General features: G+C 41.1%; 2 protein-coding genes and 1 long non-coding RNA gene across 3 annotated transcripts; all 3 read right to left on the reverse strand.

Annotated features, from left to right (window-relative positions):
- Window positions 1–520: 520 nt before the first annotated feature.
- gjd2b (gap junction protein delta 2b) lies at window positions 521–3,434 on the reverse strand. The gene is made up of 2 exons (XM_005723770.1): window positions 2,988–3,434; window positions 521–2,265 (listed from the first exon to the last, which is right to left on the reverse strand). The coding sequence occupies exons 1-2, from the start codon at window positions 3,056–3,058 to the stop codon at window positions 1,422–1,424; spliced, it is 915 nt and encodes a 304-aa protein (XP_005723827.1). The 5' UTR covers window positions 3,059–3,434; the 3' UTR covers window positions 521–1,421.
- Window positions 3,435–4,679: 1,245 nt separating this feature from the next.
- On the reverse strand, window positions 4,680–7,902 carry LOC102213611 (actin alpha cardiac muscle 1). Its single transcript, XM_005723771.1, has 7 exons — window positions 7,819–7,902; window positions 7,132–7,270; window positions 6,584–6,908; window positions 6,330–6,491; window positions 5,909–6,100; window positions 5,074–5,255; window positions 4,680–5,001 (listed from the first exon to the last, which is right to left on the reverse strand). Exons 2-7 carry the CDS (start codon window positions 7,258–7,260, stop codon window positions 4,858–4,860), a joined length of 1,134 nt encoding a protein of 377 aa, XP_005723828.1. The 5' UTR covers window positions 7,261–7,270; window positions 7,819–7,902; the 3' UTR covers window positions 4,680–4,857.
- Window positions 7,903–16,465: 8,563 nt separating this feature from the next.
- Window positions 16,466–18,564, reverse strand: LOC106456101 (uncharacterized). The gene is made up of 2 exons (XR_001290243.1): window positions 18,343–18,564; window positions 16,466–17,094 (listed from the first exon to the last, which is right to left on the reverse strand). It is a non-coding gene; the product is annotated as an uncharacterized LOC106456101 (long non-coding RNA).
- Window positions 18,565–20,034: the final 1,470 nt, after the last annotated feature.

Genomic DNA, 20,034 nt, shown 5'->3' on the forward strand with positions numbered 1-20,034 from the left:
CGCCTCGTGGAAGCAGCATCAGTGTTGCAACACATTGCAGATTGGTGAGATCCTGCACAAGGTGTGTCCTGCGGTAGGTTTTTCTTTTCCTTTTTTTCCTCCTTTTTTTTTAACTAAGTGGGTGTGGCTTAATTCTTCACTGCACCAAGGCAAAACTTCCACTGGATATCTGTGTGATAGGTCAGCTCCAAACAAGCTCCAGCAGCGGACACAAAGTACTGCACCTCACACATTTCTGGTGTACATTAATCCCACTTTTATTTTCCACAGAAAAAAAAAGATGTTAGTTTTTTTCTGATCTGTTTCGGTTACATTTTAAAACCATTCTATGAAAAACTGTAGCACCAGAGCAGATTTCTATTGCCCGTTCTTTGATAAAAATTTCAATTTTGTGCTATTTTTCAGTTTTTATCAGCTCGGTTTGGGGAGAGACATTTCTTGTATATAAAAAAAGAGTAGCACTTCATTTCTTCTTCCAGTCATTTGCAAAATAAAACAGATAAAATTTTATATCTCTTTTCTTTTTCGTTTAAATCACAACAAATACATTTAAAGCAAATAAGAAATTAGGCGGTATTTAGCATAATCCAAGCAGGGAATCGGCTTTCATGATGATTATTATATATTTATATATTCATATGTATACATATCTATATATATATATATTATGTCTATATACAAGTATGGCACTTGATTACACAAAAGCAAGAAAACACTTCACAAATAAAAGCAGTGGGCGCTTTGGTGTGTCATAAATTAAGGAAATCACAGACGTTAGCGTTTTGCAGCAAATTCACCAGATACTGTTTTGCAAGTTAGCTATTAAGCAGTGGAATGGATACATGTGTTAAGGTCAGTGGTGCAACACAGGCAACAAAAAAACATGAAGTAAGCTGATGTGTTTTATCTACGCTGAACCATAGTCAGTAAGGATTTATATATCTATATTTATATATAAATCTGGGTGGTTGATTTTTTTTTCCTTTGTATGGTGCCATTTAATTAGGTTGGTGCCAAAAACAAAACAGGTGGAAAGAAAATGTCTTAAAAACACCGTCAGGTCAGTAGCACATTTGGATAAGGTCAGGCTCTCAAGTGTTCACCTCTTAGTGCAATTATTTTTGCATTTACTCTCTTCAAGTACAGCAGAACAGCCCCAGAGTAAATATGTGAACACGTTAACATGGTCTCCGTTTACCATCCTACAGAGTATAAACGTTACTAAAAAGTTGCATCAGTGCAAGAATAAATAAGTAAACAAACGTGTAATCCACGCTTGCCATGAAGTCTGTCAAAGACCAACAAATTAAAAAAAAATTGCCCACTCTTTAAGTCATGACACGAATTCGGCGTGCACAGCTGTCCATCATGTCCATCATGGTTTTTGTTTTTTGTTTTTTACATGTTTTTTTCCACGTGTGTTACACATAAGCTGAGTCACTGGATTGAGTGCGGCCAAAATTAGGCACACTCATCCTTGGCAAGTCCTTATTTCTGATTTCATAAATGGACTTTCGCCGAGCCTGCACGCCTCGCACGGCCGTTTTGATTTTCCGCCAGCCCAAGTGATTGAGTTCTGCCAGGTTCAACACCACACAAAACCCACTGACAGCGAACATGAAGACCAGGAACACCGTCTTCTCCGTGGGTCTGGAGACGTAGCACTCGACATCTTTTATGCAGGGGTAGCGATCACATTCATACACCGAGGGGACGTTGAATCCATACAAGAAATACTGACCCACCAAAAAGCCTATTTCCAGCGCGTTTCTGAAAACCACCTGGATGATGTAAAACCTGGAGATGCCCTCTTGCCTCCTCATTTTGGACTTTGTAGTTCTCATGGCCGAATTGGGGATCTCTTTGACTTCTAAACAGTCTGGCTCGGCTTCTTTGGTGGAGTTCTCTGTGTTCTGAAGTACTCCATTAACAATGGTGTTCTTTATCTTTTTGCTCTCGTCTCGTTTCAGCGAATCTTGATCCTTATCTAGTGTCAGATAGACTGTTGAGTAGCGCCGCTCCTTCTGCTTGGCCGACTGATGCACCGAGTATGTGATAAAACAAAGGCTCGGAGTGCACACCATGATGATTTGAAAAACCCAATATCTAATGTGTGAAATGGGGAATGCCTTGTCGTAGCATGCCTGGTTGCAACCCGGTTGCAAGGTGTTACAAACAAACATGGTCTGCTCGTCATCATAGACAGTCTCTCCAACTATCGCTACGATTAGAATCCGGAAGATGACCACCACTGTTAGTAGGATCCTAAAAAGCAAGCAAACAACAATGTGAAAATACGTGTAAATATGTACGGTTACTGTAAGCGTGGTTCAGTTGTGCGCTGCCTCGGTGGCTGATGCGCTTGGAGTCAAAATCTGGCGTGTTGGTGTAGGGAGCTGTCCAGTGCTGAAACAGGACGCTCTTTGACGTGTTATGTGCTTCTAACAGCGTTATTCTCTCATGGATAATGTCACGTCTGTATATAGAGCGTGTGTTTTATGATTTAATGGGAATGACATGTAGGAATCGGTGTTGCCGTTACTGTACCTGTGTGTGCTTTGTTAATGGAAGGAGGTGATAACGCCGACTCTCGTTCAATCTTTGTCTGCCACCCATGAGTGCACAACCACCACTCAAACTCACCACCAAACATCAAATGGATAAATGGATGAATGAACACATGAAACGACACATGGATTTTAGTTTAGGCTTTCAACTTTGCAGCACCATCCCAGGTTCTGAAGAGACAGCTGTTAACTGATCTACTCAGCTGTCTCGCTTAGGAGGAGGAGGACGACGACGACAAAAAAAGGATATCTGTGGAACAAGACAGAAAAATCCACAACACAGACACGAAGACTGGGCACCATGCTACAGAAGATCCTGGAGGTAAAAGACAGAAACGGGGGACTGGGAACCATGCTAAAGACGATCCTGGAGGCTGCTGCGTTTCTTCGGTTGATCTTGGTTTTTGTTGGTCATCTTACCTTCCAATCATAGTAGAGTGCTGCTGGACAGCAGCCTCCAGGAGCCTCTCTAGTATAGTCCATTCCCCCATTTCTGAGCATCCGGAGGAGACGAGAGCGCAACGGCACTGTGTTCAAATCCCTCCAAAAAGAAAGGGTTTTATTTCCCGTCCGGCTTCTTTCTGTCTATTGCTGTTGTCAGTCTCCACAAGGCTCAATTTTAGCTAAAAAAAAAATGCATCCGTCACGGGATGCTGCTACCGTCCTCGTCTCTCTCTTTCTCTCTGCGCGCTATCTGGTTGGTTATGCGCTGAGCGCGCAGCGCCAGTCCTGCTGTGTGTGCCGAGCGCTCCCACAACGTTGCCACACTTTTCCTTGTCATGAGAGTCTGAAGGGCTGATTACTATAAGCCCTCCTATTTTCGATCTTCAGATCAGTTTGATGGGCTGCGCGCTGCGTCTGGATGGAGGGAGGTTGGATTTAATGTCTTGCCAGCGTTAATCCGCCTTTAAGTAGTCTTCCCCCTCCCTCCCACGCGTCACGTACGTGCAGACAGGTCGGTGGAGAGCAGCCAGAAGTATCAGGGTTTCTGATTTCCAGGTACTTAGTTTGGGACATAACGTGCACCGTCCAGTGGACTCTGCTGTAGACTAGGGTGTCCAGAGTGCTAGAATCAAAGGTTTATACATTTTTGCATAGCTTGCTTGAATCAAACCGGTACACTGTATTGTTACTTAACAAATTGAGGTACAAAACTGCACGTGCAGCCACATACAGCAACATCTATATTTTCTGGACAGTGCTTGTGGGGGCACCGTGTTCTGAGAACAAGGTCAAGGGGACTTTTCTGGGATTTTTTTGTTTTTGTTTTTTGTTTTTTTGTTTTAGTTTATAGATAAACACACTTACAGGCAGGCTGCGTCTACCTAGTGTTTCACATTGCATCAGTTTTAACAAAATCTATTGTTTTATCTGCGGTTCTAGGTTATATCTGAAACACAAAGCGAATGCAGCTTTATGGGCTAAGTGGAGGCAGTATTTCTTTCTTGGAGCAGACAGCTTTACATACCCGGAGGATTCCTCCCCATGTCGCCGTCATCTTTGCCCGGTTGGTAGCTGTTGTTTCCACCTCGGGCAAAGATGATGCTCTGGATACAGTGACAGAGTGAAAGTACCATCCGAGCTGCTAATCGCTTTACAAGGCAGCCTGCCTGTCTGCCTGCCTCTCTCTGTTTGTGTGGAAGTTTAAAAATAGAAGCAAAATATGTGACCCCGCCCTGTATAACGCTCCGAGGCTTCAACCTATGGCACGGCACTGTGTACTCGTGCTAATATTAGACTATTGTGTGGTTTATAGAACATGTTAAGTCAAAGCGCCCCCCCCCCCCAAAAAAAAAAAAATGTATATGTATATATACATATACATATATAGGAGCTTTATTACACAGACCTCTTTATATTAAAATTATAGCTGGTTTCAAACACTTTGTGTCCCCATATATCTGCATTTCTTAACCTCGGAGACGTGGTTTTCTGGTCACGTGACGGTGGCGTTTTCACTAAATGAAACTTTGCTAGGTTAATTTCTCATGAGGTGGCTTATCCTCTCCGCTCACTGTAATCTTTTCTAATTCAAATCTTTAATAACCTTTACTCATCCGTCACGTGATGAAAGGGCAAAGCTTTGGCGCTTAAGAGAGAAGGAAAGAAAGGGGCTGGGCAGGCTGTTTGTTTATTAATAAACTTGTACATCTTCACATAAAATTGCACTTGTGTAAACAAAAAACATTAACAGCAACGCGCGAATTGCTGCTTTTAGTCGTAACTTCGGCTGTAATAAAGGGTGAGGTAATAAAGGGTGAGTGCAATGCGGAGGTGGGCAGGTGGACTCTTAGAAGCACTTCCTGTGGACAATGGAGGGTCCAGCCTCGTCGTACTCCTGCTTGCTGATCCACATCTGCTGGAAGGTGGACAGCGAGGCGAGGATGGAGCCGCCGATCCACACAGAGTATTTCCTCTCAGGGGGGGCGATGATCTAAACACAAGCACGTTTGTCAACTTGGGAAAATTACAAATAAATGTGTTATTCAACAGTGTGTTAAGTTACCTTAATCTTCATGGTGCTGGGGGCGAGAGCTGTGATTTCCTTCTGCATGCGGTCAGCGATACCCGGATACATGGTGGTGCCGCCGGACATAACGTTGTTAGCGTACAGGTCTTTACGGATGTCAATGTCGCACTTCATGATGCTGTTGTATGTGGTTTCGTGAATGCCAGCGGATTCCATTCCTTGGCAAACACACAGAACAAGTGAGTGGGTTTTTACCTCGTGCAGCAAAGTACACATCTGACAGCGCGGTCAGCTGCCACAACAGGTGCTGAAAGGGACAGCTCCGCCAACAGCTGATGTTTGCGGAGCTAAGGTCAATGTGAAGTGGAAGGCACTGCTTTAGACAACTGATATGCATTTAACGGTAATAAGGTGGTAAATCGGTGATGGATATATCTGAAGCTCCACTTGGTTGCCATAGTTAGTCAAAAATGTGAGAAATAGACGTGTATATGCTTAGAAAACAATTCATGTACAAATGTGGGGTAGTATTCTATGAATAGGCCTAAGGAATAATTAACAGTTATAAGCAAGCATTAAATATTGAGAGCCATATTAAAACCCAGACTGATTCTTTGACTGACAGCTACCCCTCCTGCTTCACGATTGGTTCACATTAATATTGTAACAAGTTCCAGCAATGGAAGGAATTGAGCTGATCGAAACGTTCCTTACACCAGAAGAAAGTGAGTTTAACAGTCAGTACATTGCAGTGAAGGTCAGACTATACGTGAATGACTATTGCAGGGACTTACAGTTAATTCAGCGCGACATTTCAACAGTGTCACTGCAATTAAATTAGTGCTTAGATGTTGTGTTCGCTTTTACGCACCAATGAATGAGGGTTGGAAGAGGGTTTCCGGGCAGCGGAAACGCTCATTGCCGATGGTGATGACCTGGCCGTCGGGCAACTCGTAGCTCTTTTCTAGAGAAGAGGATGAGGCGGCGGTGGCCATCTCATTTTCAAAGTCCAGAGCGACGTAGCACAGCTTCTCCTTGATGTCACGAACAATCTCGCGTTCAGCTGACGGAGATAGACAGGCGCGTTGTAGTCAGAAAAAATGTACTTTGGACACAAGATAAATCTCTCGTCTGATACCGTGTTATAATAATTCTTTGTATCTTTATACCCGTGTTGATTGTTGAAATAAAACAAAATAAAAGTAAAGTAAAAGTAAATGATGTTTGAGTGATGTTTTAGTGCTTTACAGGTCGCCCGTGTTTGAAATTTGTGACTAACGCTTTACACTCACCGGTTGTGACAAAAGAATAACCACGCTCCGTCAGGATCTTCATGAGGTAATCTGTGAGGTCACGGCCGGCCAAGTCTAAGCGCATGATGGCGTGGGGAAGAGCGTACCCTTCATAGATGGGGACATTGTGGGTCACACCATCACCGGAGTCAAGGACAATACCTAGAGCCAACAGAGAATATGTAAACATTTAATGTACCTTTTTTTAATCTACTCAAATGCTGCACAGCACCTGTCGGAGGTCTGTGTCATACCTGTGGTACGCCCAGAAGCGTACAAGGACAGCACTGCCTGGATGGCCACATACATTGCGGGGACATTGAAAGTCTCAAACATGATCTGTGTCATCTTTTCTCTGTTGGCCTTTGGGTTGAGGGGGGCTTCTGTCAATAGAGTGGGGTGCTCCTCTGGGGCCACGCGCAGCTCGTTGTAAAAGCTGTGGTGCCAGATTTTCTCCATGTCGTCCCAGTTGGTGATGATGCCGTGTTCGATGGGGTACTTTAGTGTCAGGATTCCTCTTTTGCTCTGGGCCTCGTCCCCGACGTAGGAGTCCTTCTGGCCCATACCAACCATGACGCCCTGAAAACATCAGGAATCGGTGAAGTGATGTAGTGAAGGATTTACTGATGATTAGAACAAAACATGGCTGGTGGGTTTCCTCCAGTGTAAACAATAGATGCGTGCGTAATTACGCACAACTCTGCTTATCCTTGCAAAGCCTTAGATTATTTTTGATTAAGTATAAATCATGCATACACGTCTCTACAGTGCCACTGTTGTGTTTATGAACAGTTTAAATTACCTGGTGACGTGGGCGACCAACAATGGAAGGGAACACCGCTCGTGGTGCGTCATCTCCGGCGAAACCCGCCTTCACCAGTCCAGAACCGTTATCACACACCAGGGCTGTAGTCTCCTCGTCGTCACACATGGCGGCAGGTCTGCAACAGACAGGCGGATGCGCGCACGAGCACAATTAGTTCCGATAACAGTTGTCCTGTTCTTTTTGTTTTGTTGTGGGGTTTTTTGTTGTTGTTGTTTTGTTTGTTTGTTTGTTTTTTGATTGGGGGATTAAAGAGGTTCCCTTCTCTTTATAGGTTCAGCGCAAACAGCACACATAAGATCGTTTTTGGTGGATCCTGAAGCCTGGTTATGGATAATACTAAATTAGTTTTATGTAATACATCACATAACAAACTACTTATTTCACGAATTTGAGAGTTGTTTATTCAGATGTTTAAGTCACTAACACTAGCGCTGTGTAGCGTAAAAGCGTTGTTAGGACTTTGCATCAGTTGTAATCCACAAAAGAAGTTGATGATCCACATGTCGCTTTTGATGAAATGATCGGTTTAATTTAGATAATGATTCTTGTAAGTAAAAGATGGAGGTCATTGCCGTTTGCATTAAAGTCCTGGATCGATCCTAGTGTAATAAATCCAGTGTTTGTCATTTTTTCACTCCCGTTTGATCAGCTGTGAGTACTCACCAGATCAGCACCAGAGGCCGACTCTTGAGTGTGTAAACCAGGGGTGCTGAAATGTCATGCCCCGCCAGTTTATACTCTGACAGTGTCCACGAGAAGGGGCCAACCAGTGCGACCCCTTCTCCATATTTGGTAGCCCACTGCCCCATTGACAACAGCTTCTCCATGAAAGGCATGACAAGTAGAGGGATATCCCCATCTGTGCCTGCTCCCCATTTATGGACGACAGGGATGCGGACAAAGAGACAATGAGAGGCTTTCTTTTGATCCCTCTCGATAAATCACTGTAGGATTATTTAGAAACATCGCCGTGTCTGGAAAAGTTCTAATCTAGTCACACATTTCTATCTTACAGAATTGTTTGAACCCAGCCAAACTAAGTAAATTCCTACATTTAAACATGGGTTACACTTTCCTGTATAATCATTGTTTACACAATTCTGTCCATATAAGTACTGAAAGATGTAATATTGGTCAATATATGCACAGCTTTTTTTTTCTTTTTTCTTTTTTGCTATTGTAATATATTTGCTTGTAGATTTAAAGGACACAGCCTGTGCCAAGTGTAGAGACCACTTGTGCCACAAACCTGGTGTGAGCAGCTCTTTGACTTTTTAGAAGCTTCAAACCTCTCGTGTTGATTTTGTGTTAAACAAAGCATCTTCCTGAAGAAATAGTCTCATTCTGGTGCAGCGACTATGTATATGTTTAACATCTTCGACTTGCCACGAGGCAAAGGAAAAGAGATGTTCACAGATGCATTCAAATATTTCCATAAAATCTAAGTTTCCATGATTGTAATGGTCTCTCTGTAAAATAATAATGTTGTGGCCATAGTGCATGCTGCTTGTTTGCCTTTGGAATATACTCTAGTTCATGATTGAGCCCCTTCTGTTGTGTTTGCATTGAGTGTATTGAGCATAAAATACATGCATGAACCCACAGTCAAAAATAGAGGCAATTACTTGGTCATAGTATAATGTCAAAGGTCATTGTGGTATGCTGAAGGCACTTCTACTTGTTTCTTTCTCTCTGTCTGAACAGATAGTATTACCTCAAACACCAAATACTGTTCTAATAATTACCTTGTGATGTAAGAACAGCCAGAGATAATTCACTCTTCCTTGTAGGAAACCTTTGCAGATAAGTCAGATGTAACGCTGATACTATTTGCTGTTTCCGACATCAAAACAATAAAGAAAAGGGGAAATCTTCTGTTGTGACATGTGCCATATTCTTTCTTTATTCCTACACTGAGGAAAGAACAAGACATAAGAAATGACATTGCCAGTATACTTGAAACAGACAGAGCCCAAGTTCTGAAGGCTGGAAAATAACATTGGCTAAGAGCAGTGGATGGTCCCACCACAAGGAGGACAAGACAAAAGGGCACAGCAAGCCATGAATCATATGCTGCTGTCACCCGACCCCAAGCCATAACCCTTCACTGTGTGACTCTTTGTTTTGGTGTTATGTAATAATTGGTAGGCAGTGGTCTGCTTTAAGCATCCCTTTGCCCCAGCATTTAAATATATTCCTAATATGTTTTTGACCATAGCTAAGTTAAGTCCATCAAGGTAGACCAGCACTGTAACTGTAGCTTAAGGTGGACATCTTTGCCCGTGTTCCAAAATATTATAGTTTGAAAATGACATTTCAGTGTTAGCCGCTGTTCTCTGCAGGTTCTGTCACTGCCAGGGTTCATTCTTAGGATATATATTGTGTAACCATAAAATAATTTTTATGTCTGTTTTCCTAGCCTGTTTTCCACGGGTGTGAAAGGCTCACACCAGTGCCTGAAAAATACACAGAGACACTTGGAGGCTGCTCCAATAATCCTGTAGTGTGACTTTCACTTTAGCAGTTACTGAGATTAAATCATTGTGGCATGATCGTTCTTGTCCCGCTCACAACCCCTCCGGAGATCATCATCATTACTCAGCAGTGGAGATGAGCTAATAAGGACAAAAACTGTCCAGAACAAAAAAGTATATTGATTTTCTATGGGGAATTCATCATTAATAAAGCGCAAGTCTTTTTAATGAACCCAGCCTGGATGGAAGTCATTCACCTGATAGAGGCAAGGTGTTGTACCTAGGTGGGAAAAGTGAAGGGCTGTTGAAATGTCCCAGGACTGAAGCATTTAATCGGTTCATCAGAAGCTCGCTTGATATAAACTGTCTGGAAATGCTTTGGCCATTCCAACATTCATCTTTCTTGAGCACCAGGAGCCACTGAAAGGTCACAGCCAAAAGAAGACATGAAGCATATTGCTCAGTGAAAACTGGGTGTCCTCTTTCTGGCCCGTGCACTGAATACTGAGTGACATGTTGTTGGCTTAAGTTAAAGTCTTCTGCTGGGTACCGCAAAGGAGCGCACGGTTTGGATCACTGTCACTATGCCTGAAGTTACACTGCAAGCATTTGCTCATTCATTATCACTGATACTTGGACAGTAAGCTGCACTTTCCTAAAGTGCACAGTTTCCAGTTTTTAGACTTTATGAACATCTGTTACATAATAAGCTCATGAAGCTATTCTGAAGAGAAAATAAGTGCTGATTTTGGCGAAGAAAGTCCAAGTTTAGGTCTATCACATCTGCCTACACACACACACGGAAAATGTTACATTTTTAATTGAGTAATCTAAACAATATCACAATTCTTAGTGCATTTGTTTGTTTTCTATAACTAACTTTTACTATTCAAATTAACTAATATACAATTCACAAAAAATGCCAACAAGAAATTCATATTTTGCAGTCTAAACATGTTTTTCCCAATAAATCACTTAAACAATATCTTTTTTGTTAAAATTGTTTATGATTCATTCAATTGAATAATGAAAAACACAATTAATAGACTAATTTTAGTCTATAATTGTGCAAATCTTTGCAAAACAAAACTTTGCATGAATCTACTTATAAGATTTTTTGTAATGTAGTTATACTGTTAACTAATTAATCATATTTCCATAATTAAGGTCTTAATGCAGCACAGTAAAACTGGGTCAAACCTCTTTACTTTGGGGGATGTTGACTTAAAGACATCCGTGGTGAAATATTTATACTTGTTTACTTAGTCTGTGATCATCTATTTCCTGATTTAAATTATTTGAGCATACTGAGTGTAGCATTTTCATATACTAGATAGCACAAAATAATGGGTCCAAACATGCTTATGGTATTATATATACTCATTTTTTTGATGCAGAATTTAGTGACTGTTTAATGTAACCAGCTATGGGAAAAATAAAACCCCAAATTCCCATTTGGTGATTCCCATTAAAGGTAGAATTCCCACTTGTTGTTTCTATTGAAGGGCATTTTGTAGACAAGATACAAAGAACAACTACAACAACAAAAAACTTTGCAAAGATTCTGAGACCAGGAGAAGTTCTCCCTCCTGGTGTCCAGACGAATGGCAAACTGATATTTACTTATATAGCTAGCATCCACATCACCGTGTGTTTTTGTGTGCATGCGCACGCCTGTGTTTGGGGGAGAAATTACAGAGCAGTATGTGGCCAATTGAATGGGGAAAGTGTATACTCATCTTCCCTCTTTTTGCCTCCCAGGTTTCCCTGAAGCCAACAGGAACAGACTTTTTCCATAGCCAGTCTCAGACCCCAATAAAAAATTTACTAGCTCCTCTCTCTCTTTCTCTCTCTCTCTCTCTCTCTCTCTCTCTCAATCAGCATCAAGGCCCATTGCCTTCTGTATCCTCTGCCAAGATTTCTGGAGTGAAAAGCAGACAAAGTTGAATTAAAATCTGGCTTTTCGCAAGTGACTTTTCTCCTCTGGATATTTGGGAGCAGAATTGGGCAGACAAAAAGCAATGTAACTAGGTCTCATATTGCACCCACATAAATATTGCAATATGCATTTGGGCATTGGCTACTTCATTTATTAGAGAAATCTGTGTCAGATTATAGCCGGCATTTGAAAGAATGATTGAAGTTTTGTCACAGTTTCAGTCAATAGTGAGGGCTAGAAAATGGGGATAAGAAGCAGTTTAGTTTGAACATGAATAATTTATGAATCAAATTTGAATAAGCTTCAACAATGACAGCTACACGGATTTGTAGGTAGGCTGCTCGGCAAGAGCATTTTGGTAAGTATTTAGAGGCGCTCCTAAGTGTTGAATCCTGAGCTATTTTGGTGGTGGCTGAGAACACATGATGCCAGTCAAAACTGATAGGGAAGCTTCTGACTTTTTAAGCAAAGAACCAGCGCACCCGAGGACGCCCAGCTAAACAGGCTTTTGCTTTTTGCCTCGCACACATTTCAGCTGTTTTAGTTAGCCTCCACAGCATATACATATTTGCAATTCTAACACGCTGCTTGTGTTGCGTCATGCACCCTACTGGTTTCAGAGATGCTGTTATGGAGGTAAATCTGCTCCACACTCCAAAGGAAACTATGCCGCATGAAAGTACTGCGCATTTTCCCTCCAATAAATAGTTCAGTTATGTACTGCTATTTCATGACCCCATCTGCCCCTTTGGGATTTCTTTTGAGCTGTAATTCCGTTTCATGTGGTGCTGTTCATCTCACCACCAGCATCAAAAAGTATGTATATTACAAGATAAAAGAAGGTAAGGTGCTTCAGATGGACCTTTGAGCTGACTTTTTCATTGAACTTACTGTGATGTTTGCAGTGAATATATATACACTTTACACTTTATTAGCTGCACCTTGCTAATACAGAGTTGGACTCCTTTAGTTCAGTTCCTTCAGAACTGCCTTAATCTTTTATGGCATAGATTCAGCAAAGTGCTAGAGACATTCCTCGGAGATTTTGGTCCATGTTGATATGATAGCACCACACAGTTGCAGAGAATTTGTGGCCTAAACTTCTATGGTACAAATCTGCTGTTCTACCCAAGGTTATCTATTGAATTTGACTGTGAAGGCTGTTTGAGTACAGTGAACTTACTGTCATACTTTGAGTTTTCTGACATGTAGCATTGTCTAACTGGAGACAGCCATCAGAGGATGGGGACACTATAGTCATAAAGGGATAAACGTGGTCTGCAACAATACTCTAGGTCACAGGGATGTCGAACTCCAGGCCTTGCGTGCCTGTGTCCTGCAGGTTTTAGATCTCACCCTGGGTCAACACACCTGAATCAAATGATTAGTTTATTACCAGGCCTCTGGAGAACTTCAAGACATGTTGAGGAGGCAATTTACCTATTTAAATCAGCTGTGTTGGATCAAGGACACATCTAAAACCTGCAGGATGCCGGCCCTCAAGGCCTGGAGTTCGACACCTGTGCTCTAGGATGTGGGGTTTAAATGATGCTCAGTTGATACTGAGGGACCTAAAATGTGTCATGAAAATATGTTTCACACATTACAACCGCCAGTACTCTGAGCTATTGATAAAAGACAGTATAGATCCTTGTTTTTGTGTTTTTTATGCCCAATTCTGACCCTACTATCTGGATGTCACCGCAGAAATCAAGATTCATCACACCAGGCAACCTTTTTCAATTTTGGTGAGCCCATGCAAATTGCAGCCTTGGTTAAGTAGTTGGACCTGGTGCGGTCTTCTGCTATTGTAGCTCATCTGCTTGAACGGTTGATGTGTTGTGCTTTCAGAGATGCTGTTCTGCATATTTTGGCTGTAACAAGTGGATATTTGAGTTAGTGTCTCCTTCTGATCAGCTTGAAGCAGCCTGGCCATGATGCTCTCTGGCATTTCACCCAGAGAACTGCTACTCGCTGGATATTTTCTCTTCTTTGGACCATTCTCTGCAAATCCTAGAAGTGGTTGTGTGTGAAAATCATCAGTTTCTGAAATATTTAGGCCAGCCTATCTGAGACAATAATCATGCCATATACAGAGTCACTAAAATCACCTTTCTTTCCTATTTTAATGCTTAGTTTGAACTTTACCAGGTCATCTTGAGCATAACCCACATGCCTAGATGGATTGAGTTGCCACCATGTGACTGGCTAATTAGATATGTGACTGGCTAATTAGATATTTGCATTAATAAGCAGTGGAAGCGGTGTGCCTAATGAAGTAGCTGAGTGTATTTAGTTTTTTGTTTTTTTTTAATGTAGCCAAGTGAGAACTCTTCAATTTAGCTTTTAGTGAAGTACAAGTATAGGTGCAGTTACCTTAAAACTGTGATTAATACATTGCCTGTGTAAATGTATTTCGTTATATTCCACCACTGCACATGCTTTCAATCGATTTTTTCGCTGATGAGTCATGGCAGATCCCCCATTTCAAAGAGACTAGAGTGGAATGTTCCACTTAACCTCTGGAGCCACATTACCTTTTGCCTTTTAGCTTTGGTTCTTTTCCAGGTTGCCGATTACTACAAGTGAAGGGTACTGGGAGGGAAAGAAGCTTTTATGCTTTCATAGTAACCTTTTTTTATCAGAAAAGAACAACTCATGAGCACAGTTACTGCTGGTCTCACGGCTCAACAAAGCTTTACTAGAGCAAATCTTACTCACCCCAACAGCAGTAACAGAGCAAAAAGGTAGCTTACGGTCACTAAATTAGTATGTGCTAGATGAAAATGATAATTTACCATGATCTTCCTCTAAAATGTTTGGTCAAGCACAAGCATTCCTCCCCTATTTGTCATGGTAGCTCACGGCACACTGCACTGAGTCATGTGGGTTGAATGTAACAATTAGCCTTAAAGAAATGGAATTAAACATAGGCTAATGTCCCTCTGAGACACTACACGGAATAATAGCATAGACTTAACTTGACTTAAGGTCAAAGTTAAAGTTTTATGGCAGTTTATTTGAAAAAGACAAAGAATAAAGGGCATTAAGGTCAAAAGAATGTGGAATTGCGTAATGCTTGAATATCCATGAATAAAACACAGAATAAAATAAAGTAGTGAATAAAATGAAAACACCAGTAATGAAAAGTGTTTAAGAAATAGGAAACAGAAAAGAATTCATTATAAACATCAAAACAACAAAAAAGTATATAAACTATATGGTTGTACGGTTTTATCTGAAAGTTATTAATCAAAGAAAAGTAACATACTGGTTACTTTTTTGCCTTCTGCCAATACAGAGATTTGAACAAGATCAACATCTTCACATTGGCTAGTCTAACACCTGGCTCTATTTATCTTATGCAGTGGATAATGTGTTTATTGAATACTGAATGTCCAGTGACATAGCTCTAGCCTTTAATCACGTAAAATAGTTTTGGATTTTATGTTGCATGAAGTCCAAAAAGCTCAGCAAACAGCACATTATCCAATTATCGGATGAAATAGCTCAGATTAATTATAATTGGCTCACAAAGCCAGGCTGAGAACCATTTAAGTTTTCCTTTGGGCTTTCACTTTTAAAATTTTCAATAACTTCCTCAGACTGGACCCCACAATGTCAAAACGCCTGTTCAGCCCTGCAGCACTTTGAGCCCCCTTGACGGTAATTCTTTGGAGAGTTTTCCCTTTCTTTCTTTTTTCTTTTTTTTTTTTACTTTTCAGTGTTTACTTAACTCATTCACTGCCAGCCATTGGCAGTGAATGAGTTAAACCCATTGACTCATGCACTGCAATTGACGGCTATAGACGTCAATGGCAGTGAATGAGTTAAGATGTATGTTTGCAAAGGCAAATTGGGTCTATACACTGAACCTTAACCTCAAAACTTTCATAACAAGTTTATTGTTTAGTCCAGTGCCAGTTGCAGTCTCAAAGTTATTACAAATTCCTCTGTAGAAATAATAGTACAGATAGAAGTAGCTTAGACAATCTTTGAGCTAATGGTTCTGAACACTCCATTTATCACTGGAAAGTTGACACTAGAGAAGCGGATAGAGAAGTTTATGATCTACCCGCAAGTGCGAGGGTTAGCAGCTCTCTGCCAGTAAATCATTTTATTTTAACATTTATTTTCTGAGTGCTTTTCCAGTGTTTTGCTGACTTAGTGTGGTCAGTTTGGTGCTGTGTTATCAGAAGTGCTCTAAACGTTTTTTACTACTAATAATAAATTCTTATACCGTGCAACAGTGACCATCAAATTCCAAACAGGGATAAAGCTGACAGTGGCTGAACAAAGTATGTCTATATACATATCTTTAAAAACTCTAATATTTGTGTGTACTGCTTACTTCACTGCCTCCAGGTGGCCAGAACAATCATTTAAAGTCATCGCTTTGGTTTTCCTCATTTTCTTGTCGTATGCATACTTTTACAGCAGTGGAAGCTCATATTAAACAGACAGGTCTCCGTTCTGTATGATGTCAAAGAGAAGGGATATCGTTAATGTGGTCATATTAGCAACATGGCAATGGTTGCGAGCCCCAAAGCCCCACTTACCTGCTGTCCATACATACTGTTTGTGAGGGGCAGCCAATCAGAAGAAAGCTAGCTGGAAAGTAAATCGTGTGTGGAAAGCTGTGTTGAGCTTGGCATGACCTAGAGAGCATGTCTCAATATTGTCTCCTTGACTTCAATTTAATTAATTTTGTGGTGAGACCCAAACATCTGCGACCCCCTAATGTGAAAACACAGGTAGATAAAACACAATGAAGGAAATGTAAAATGAATCTGTTCAAATCTGCAGCTCTCTCTTTCTCCCCACTTACTTTCAGTATTTCACGGCATGGATTTTCCTCAAAATACGTGCACCAAAAGTCAATTAACAAACACGAAGGGCAAGTTCAAAGCAGTTTTAATCGCATTTCCATATATTTCCATACAGACATTACCAAGTCTAAATATTTTCATTGTTAAATTGGCATTTTCGTTCTTATCGTCTCCACGCAGCGTCATCGTGAATTAAACAGCAAACACAGACCATGCACTGCAAGCCTATTTTCTTCCTGACAAACCCATGCAAATTTAAAATCTGTAGTTAATTACATGTTACCAGTGAGAGAGGAATCAATTTTCCAAGACTTTCTGGACCTTATTGTGACATAAGTTGCTGGAAGGTTTCTCAGGGAATTATGCACCAGTCGTGCTGGAATAGCTCCACATAAATCAGACATTAACAGTTCTTCCTGAGGTGAAGGCTTCGACCTCTGTTTTTTCTGGTCCTGATCAGACAAGATGAATTTCAACACAAAGGCTTGCTGTGCCTCATGTTATTGGCACAGGTTCTGCCCACATTAGCTCCCTCCAGGAGTAAATCAGACAGTCGGTCCAGACCAAGGCAGGTGGTGAGGGGGCTGATGAGGCCGTAGAGACCCCCTAAAGCGATGCTGATGGGCCAGCCAATGAACAGCAGAACAATGAGCCATATGATGCACCAGAAACATGACCCGCAAGTGGCCATCTTAGTCTGGAAAAAAAGAGAAGAAGCTTAGAATGATGATTTCCCCCAAGGTGGGCACACTTTCCAAAGGCAAATGCTTTTACTTTAGTTAAACAGTTCTAACACACTGTGCGGTAAAGAGCACTTTAGATGGCATACAATAGTGGGTCAGTCACCTCAGTGGCTACTGTGTTTCCTGTGAGCAGCAGTGCTTCTTTAGTGATGATAGGAGATTATTAGATTGAAATGTGTCATGTCAATGATCTGTATGTACAGGATTAGGCACCAGTCTTGACAAAGCACGCTAAGCTGGTAGTAATCACCAGATCTGCATACCCACTGGAGGTCAAAACTTACACAATGCTGAAGACCTGTGCAGGCACATTAGTCAGCCACTATGAGCAGATCAGCAGAGATCATAACTCATAACAAGTATACTGTACTGTGCAAAGTGTGCATACATCTGACTTGATGATTTATATTAGTATAGCAGCAAAAATGTGTAAAAACCTAATTATGAGAAAAGTTTTTTATTTTACAAAATGCAATCTTATGCCTGAGCAATCAGGCTGTAAATGTTTTTGTCCAATAAAACTGTACAAGATCTGCCCCAAGGACAGGCCTTGAAGTTGAGATTGTAAAACTGATGGTTTTACGAGCGCGAAAGTGTTGTGTGTTGTCAGATTCCTTGAGCTTAGTTTAGGTTTAAGACACAATGGTCAGATCCTCTTCCCCTCCAGGCTTTGCTGTCTTGACTCTATGTAATGTGTAATTTCCTGTTGTGACACTGCTGTCACGTAGTGTTGGGCAGTAGATTAAAGATTCAACACGAGTTTGTCCCATGGTGGATCCCGTGCTTTGGTAAACGGTCTCACTTAAAAAAAAAAAAAAAAAAAAAAGACGAGGTAGAGGAACCACTAAAGTACAATGATTACAGCAACATGATGTGAAAATACTTAAAATTCCTCTTCTTCAGCTTTTTTTTTTTTTTTTTGCTTTTGCATTGTGACATTTGATCACAAGCACCAACCAAATACCAAACACAAATAAACCTCCACCCTAAATCTGAACCTATTAAAAGATGTCAATTTTATCAGAACCTCTAAATTCCCCTTACAAGTCAGCAAAACGCTAATGATTATTCAACACAGTGCGACTGCATGCTGTTAGTCTCACTCATGAATCAGCCCTTAGCAAAGGTTAGAATCGAGAGCTTTGCAAAGTAGCTATTAACCCAATGAATACCTGCCGTGTGAGTACAAAAGACATGTTCACCTTCAGCAGGAAAGAAGAACGGTTCTGGAGGACGTGTGCACCTGGTTTCCTTCTTGCTTGTAGAAAATCTCCCTGATCCTCCTGCAGATTCACAGAGATGATGATTGTGTGTGTGTGTGTGTGTGTGTGTGTGTGTGTGTGTGAGCAGTAGCCACGTCCCACCAGTTAGCTCTAATTTACTACAACAAGGTACCACAGGCAACTAAATTCTCATGAGGCAAGCTGAAAACAGAAGTTTAATAGAGGCAGGATATTACACAATGCAGACATTCATGTGACTCAAGAGAAAAGTATGCCTGGTGTCATGGGTTTCTAGGAGCTGGTAATGCAACAGAATATTTGATACATCTGCACCTAGGCTAGTTGTTCACTCTTAGCGTAAAACCTATAAAATATTTAATCCTTATGTGACACAGTACACAGATATTGTTGTTGGCTCCATGTCAAAACTTTCAGCAATTTATATGTGCCCAAAGTCCTGAGCCAACAGAGGTAACCTCTTATCTAACCACTCATTCTAATCCTTTCCTTAGCCAACAGAAACACGTGTCTTATGACTCCAGAATACCTACTTTATACCTTAACCCAGAGTGCCCTGCACTCAGGAGACAGGAAATAAGAAAGACGTTTCATGGCTCCACACTTGACTGAGTTCCACTGATGTTACTCCACATCCAGCAACACATGGTTCTCCATCAGGTCTTTTAACTAACCCAGGCACAAGCAGCTGTGCAGCTGACCTGTTCCATCAACCTGCCTGAGGTATGATGTAACAATAAAAATAAAATGCTCTGGTGCATGACAGTGAATTAATTTCCGGTCTGTGTTTTTGCCTGCAGGGTTGTGGACTGTGCTAACCTCTTCATTTTAATTAATTTATTGATGTTTAAATCACCAAGTTCCGGCTGTTTTAAGTCAACATATATAGTTTGCCTGCTTGATTGTTTTCTTCAATCTGGTCATCATATGTTAACCCTAACATTTATTCAGCTGTGAAAACACTTTGCTGTTAGTGCACAAATCATGAATGGCAGATAACTTGAAATCCCCCAACACGCACACTTGGATATAGTGACTGACCTACAAATGGAGCTTTTTTGAAGCTTCTGTTGCTGATACAGGCTCAGCCAATGAAATCTGAGCTGTACTTTATGCAGAATGAAGTAGATGAATATATAAAAGTATCATGACAGAGATTATATCAGTCAAAGAAACCATCTTTTAAAAGAAGAGAAATAATGGGGAAAACCTAAGGTATGTCAAATTACACCAGAAATGGACTGAAACTCAGTGACGACAGGTCTTTTGGAGCAATGACTCCAAACATGTGAAATGTTTGGTTTAAATCCTTTTAAGTACGTAGAGGAGATCAGGGAAGGGAACAACAGTGAGTGTTTGCAGACATTTGTAGAAGGTTGATCTGATATTGTCGTGTTGGTGTTGTTCCAGGATCAACGTTGCAAGTGACCAATCAGAATGTTGTGACGTCATACTTTTGCGACTTCGGGAAAAACCGGCGTAAAACAAAAAACTGTACTTAAGCTGCGTGAAACCGCCTCTGTCCACCGATCAACGGACCCTGACCCTAATCGTAACCCTTTCATAAACAGTAAGCAGAATTGATATTGTCCTTGCAACATTGGAATTTCATAAATGCACGAATGACTTGGCGCGCAAAGGAATAACGTCACA

This window comes from Pundamilia nyererei, unplaced genomic scaffold (genome assembly GCF_000239375.1).
Source record: "Pundamilia nyererei isolate P.nyererei 1_Seehausen unplaced genomic scaffold, PunNye1.0 scaffold00010, whole genome shotgun sequence".
NCBI classification, from domain to species: domain Eukaryota; kingdom Metazoa; phylum Chordata; class Actinopteri; order Cichliformes; family Cichlidae; genus Pundamilia; species Pundamilia nyererei.

Bases quoted from the DNA above. Each gene is read 5' to 3' on its own strand.
- gjd2b (XM_005723770.1), bottom strand. From the start codon at position 3,058: ATGGGGGAATGGACTATACTAGAGAGGCTCCTGGAGGCTGCTGTCCAG. The intron at 2,266-2,987 runs GTAAGATGACCA...CTTGCTTTTTAG, and splicing joins CACTCTACTATGATTGGAAG to GATCCTACTAACAGTGGTGG.
- LOC102213611 (XM_005723771.1), bottom strand. From the start codon at position 7,260: ATGTGTGACGACGAGGAGACTACAGCCCTGGTGTGTGATAACGGTTCT. The intron at 6,101-6,329 runs GTGAGTGTAAAG...TATCTCCGTCAG, and splicing joins TTATTCTTTTGTCACAACCG to CTGAACGCGAGATTGTTCGT. The intron at 5,002-5,073 runs GTAACTTAACAC...GCTTGTGTTTAG, and splicing joins CCAGCACCATGAAGATTAAG to ATCATCGCCCCCCCTGAGAG.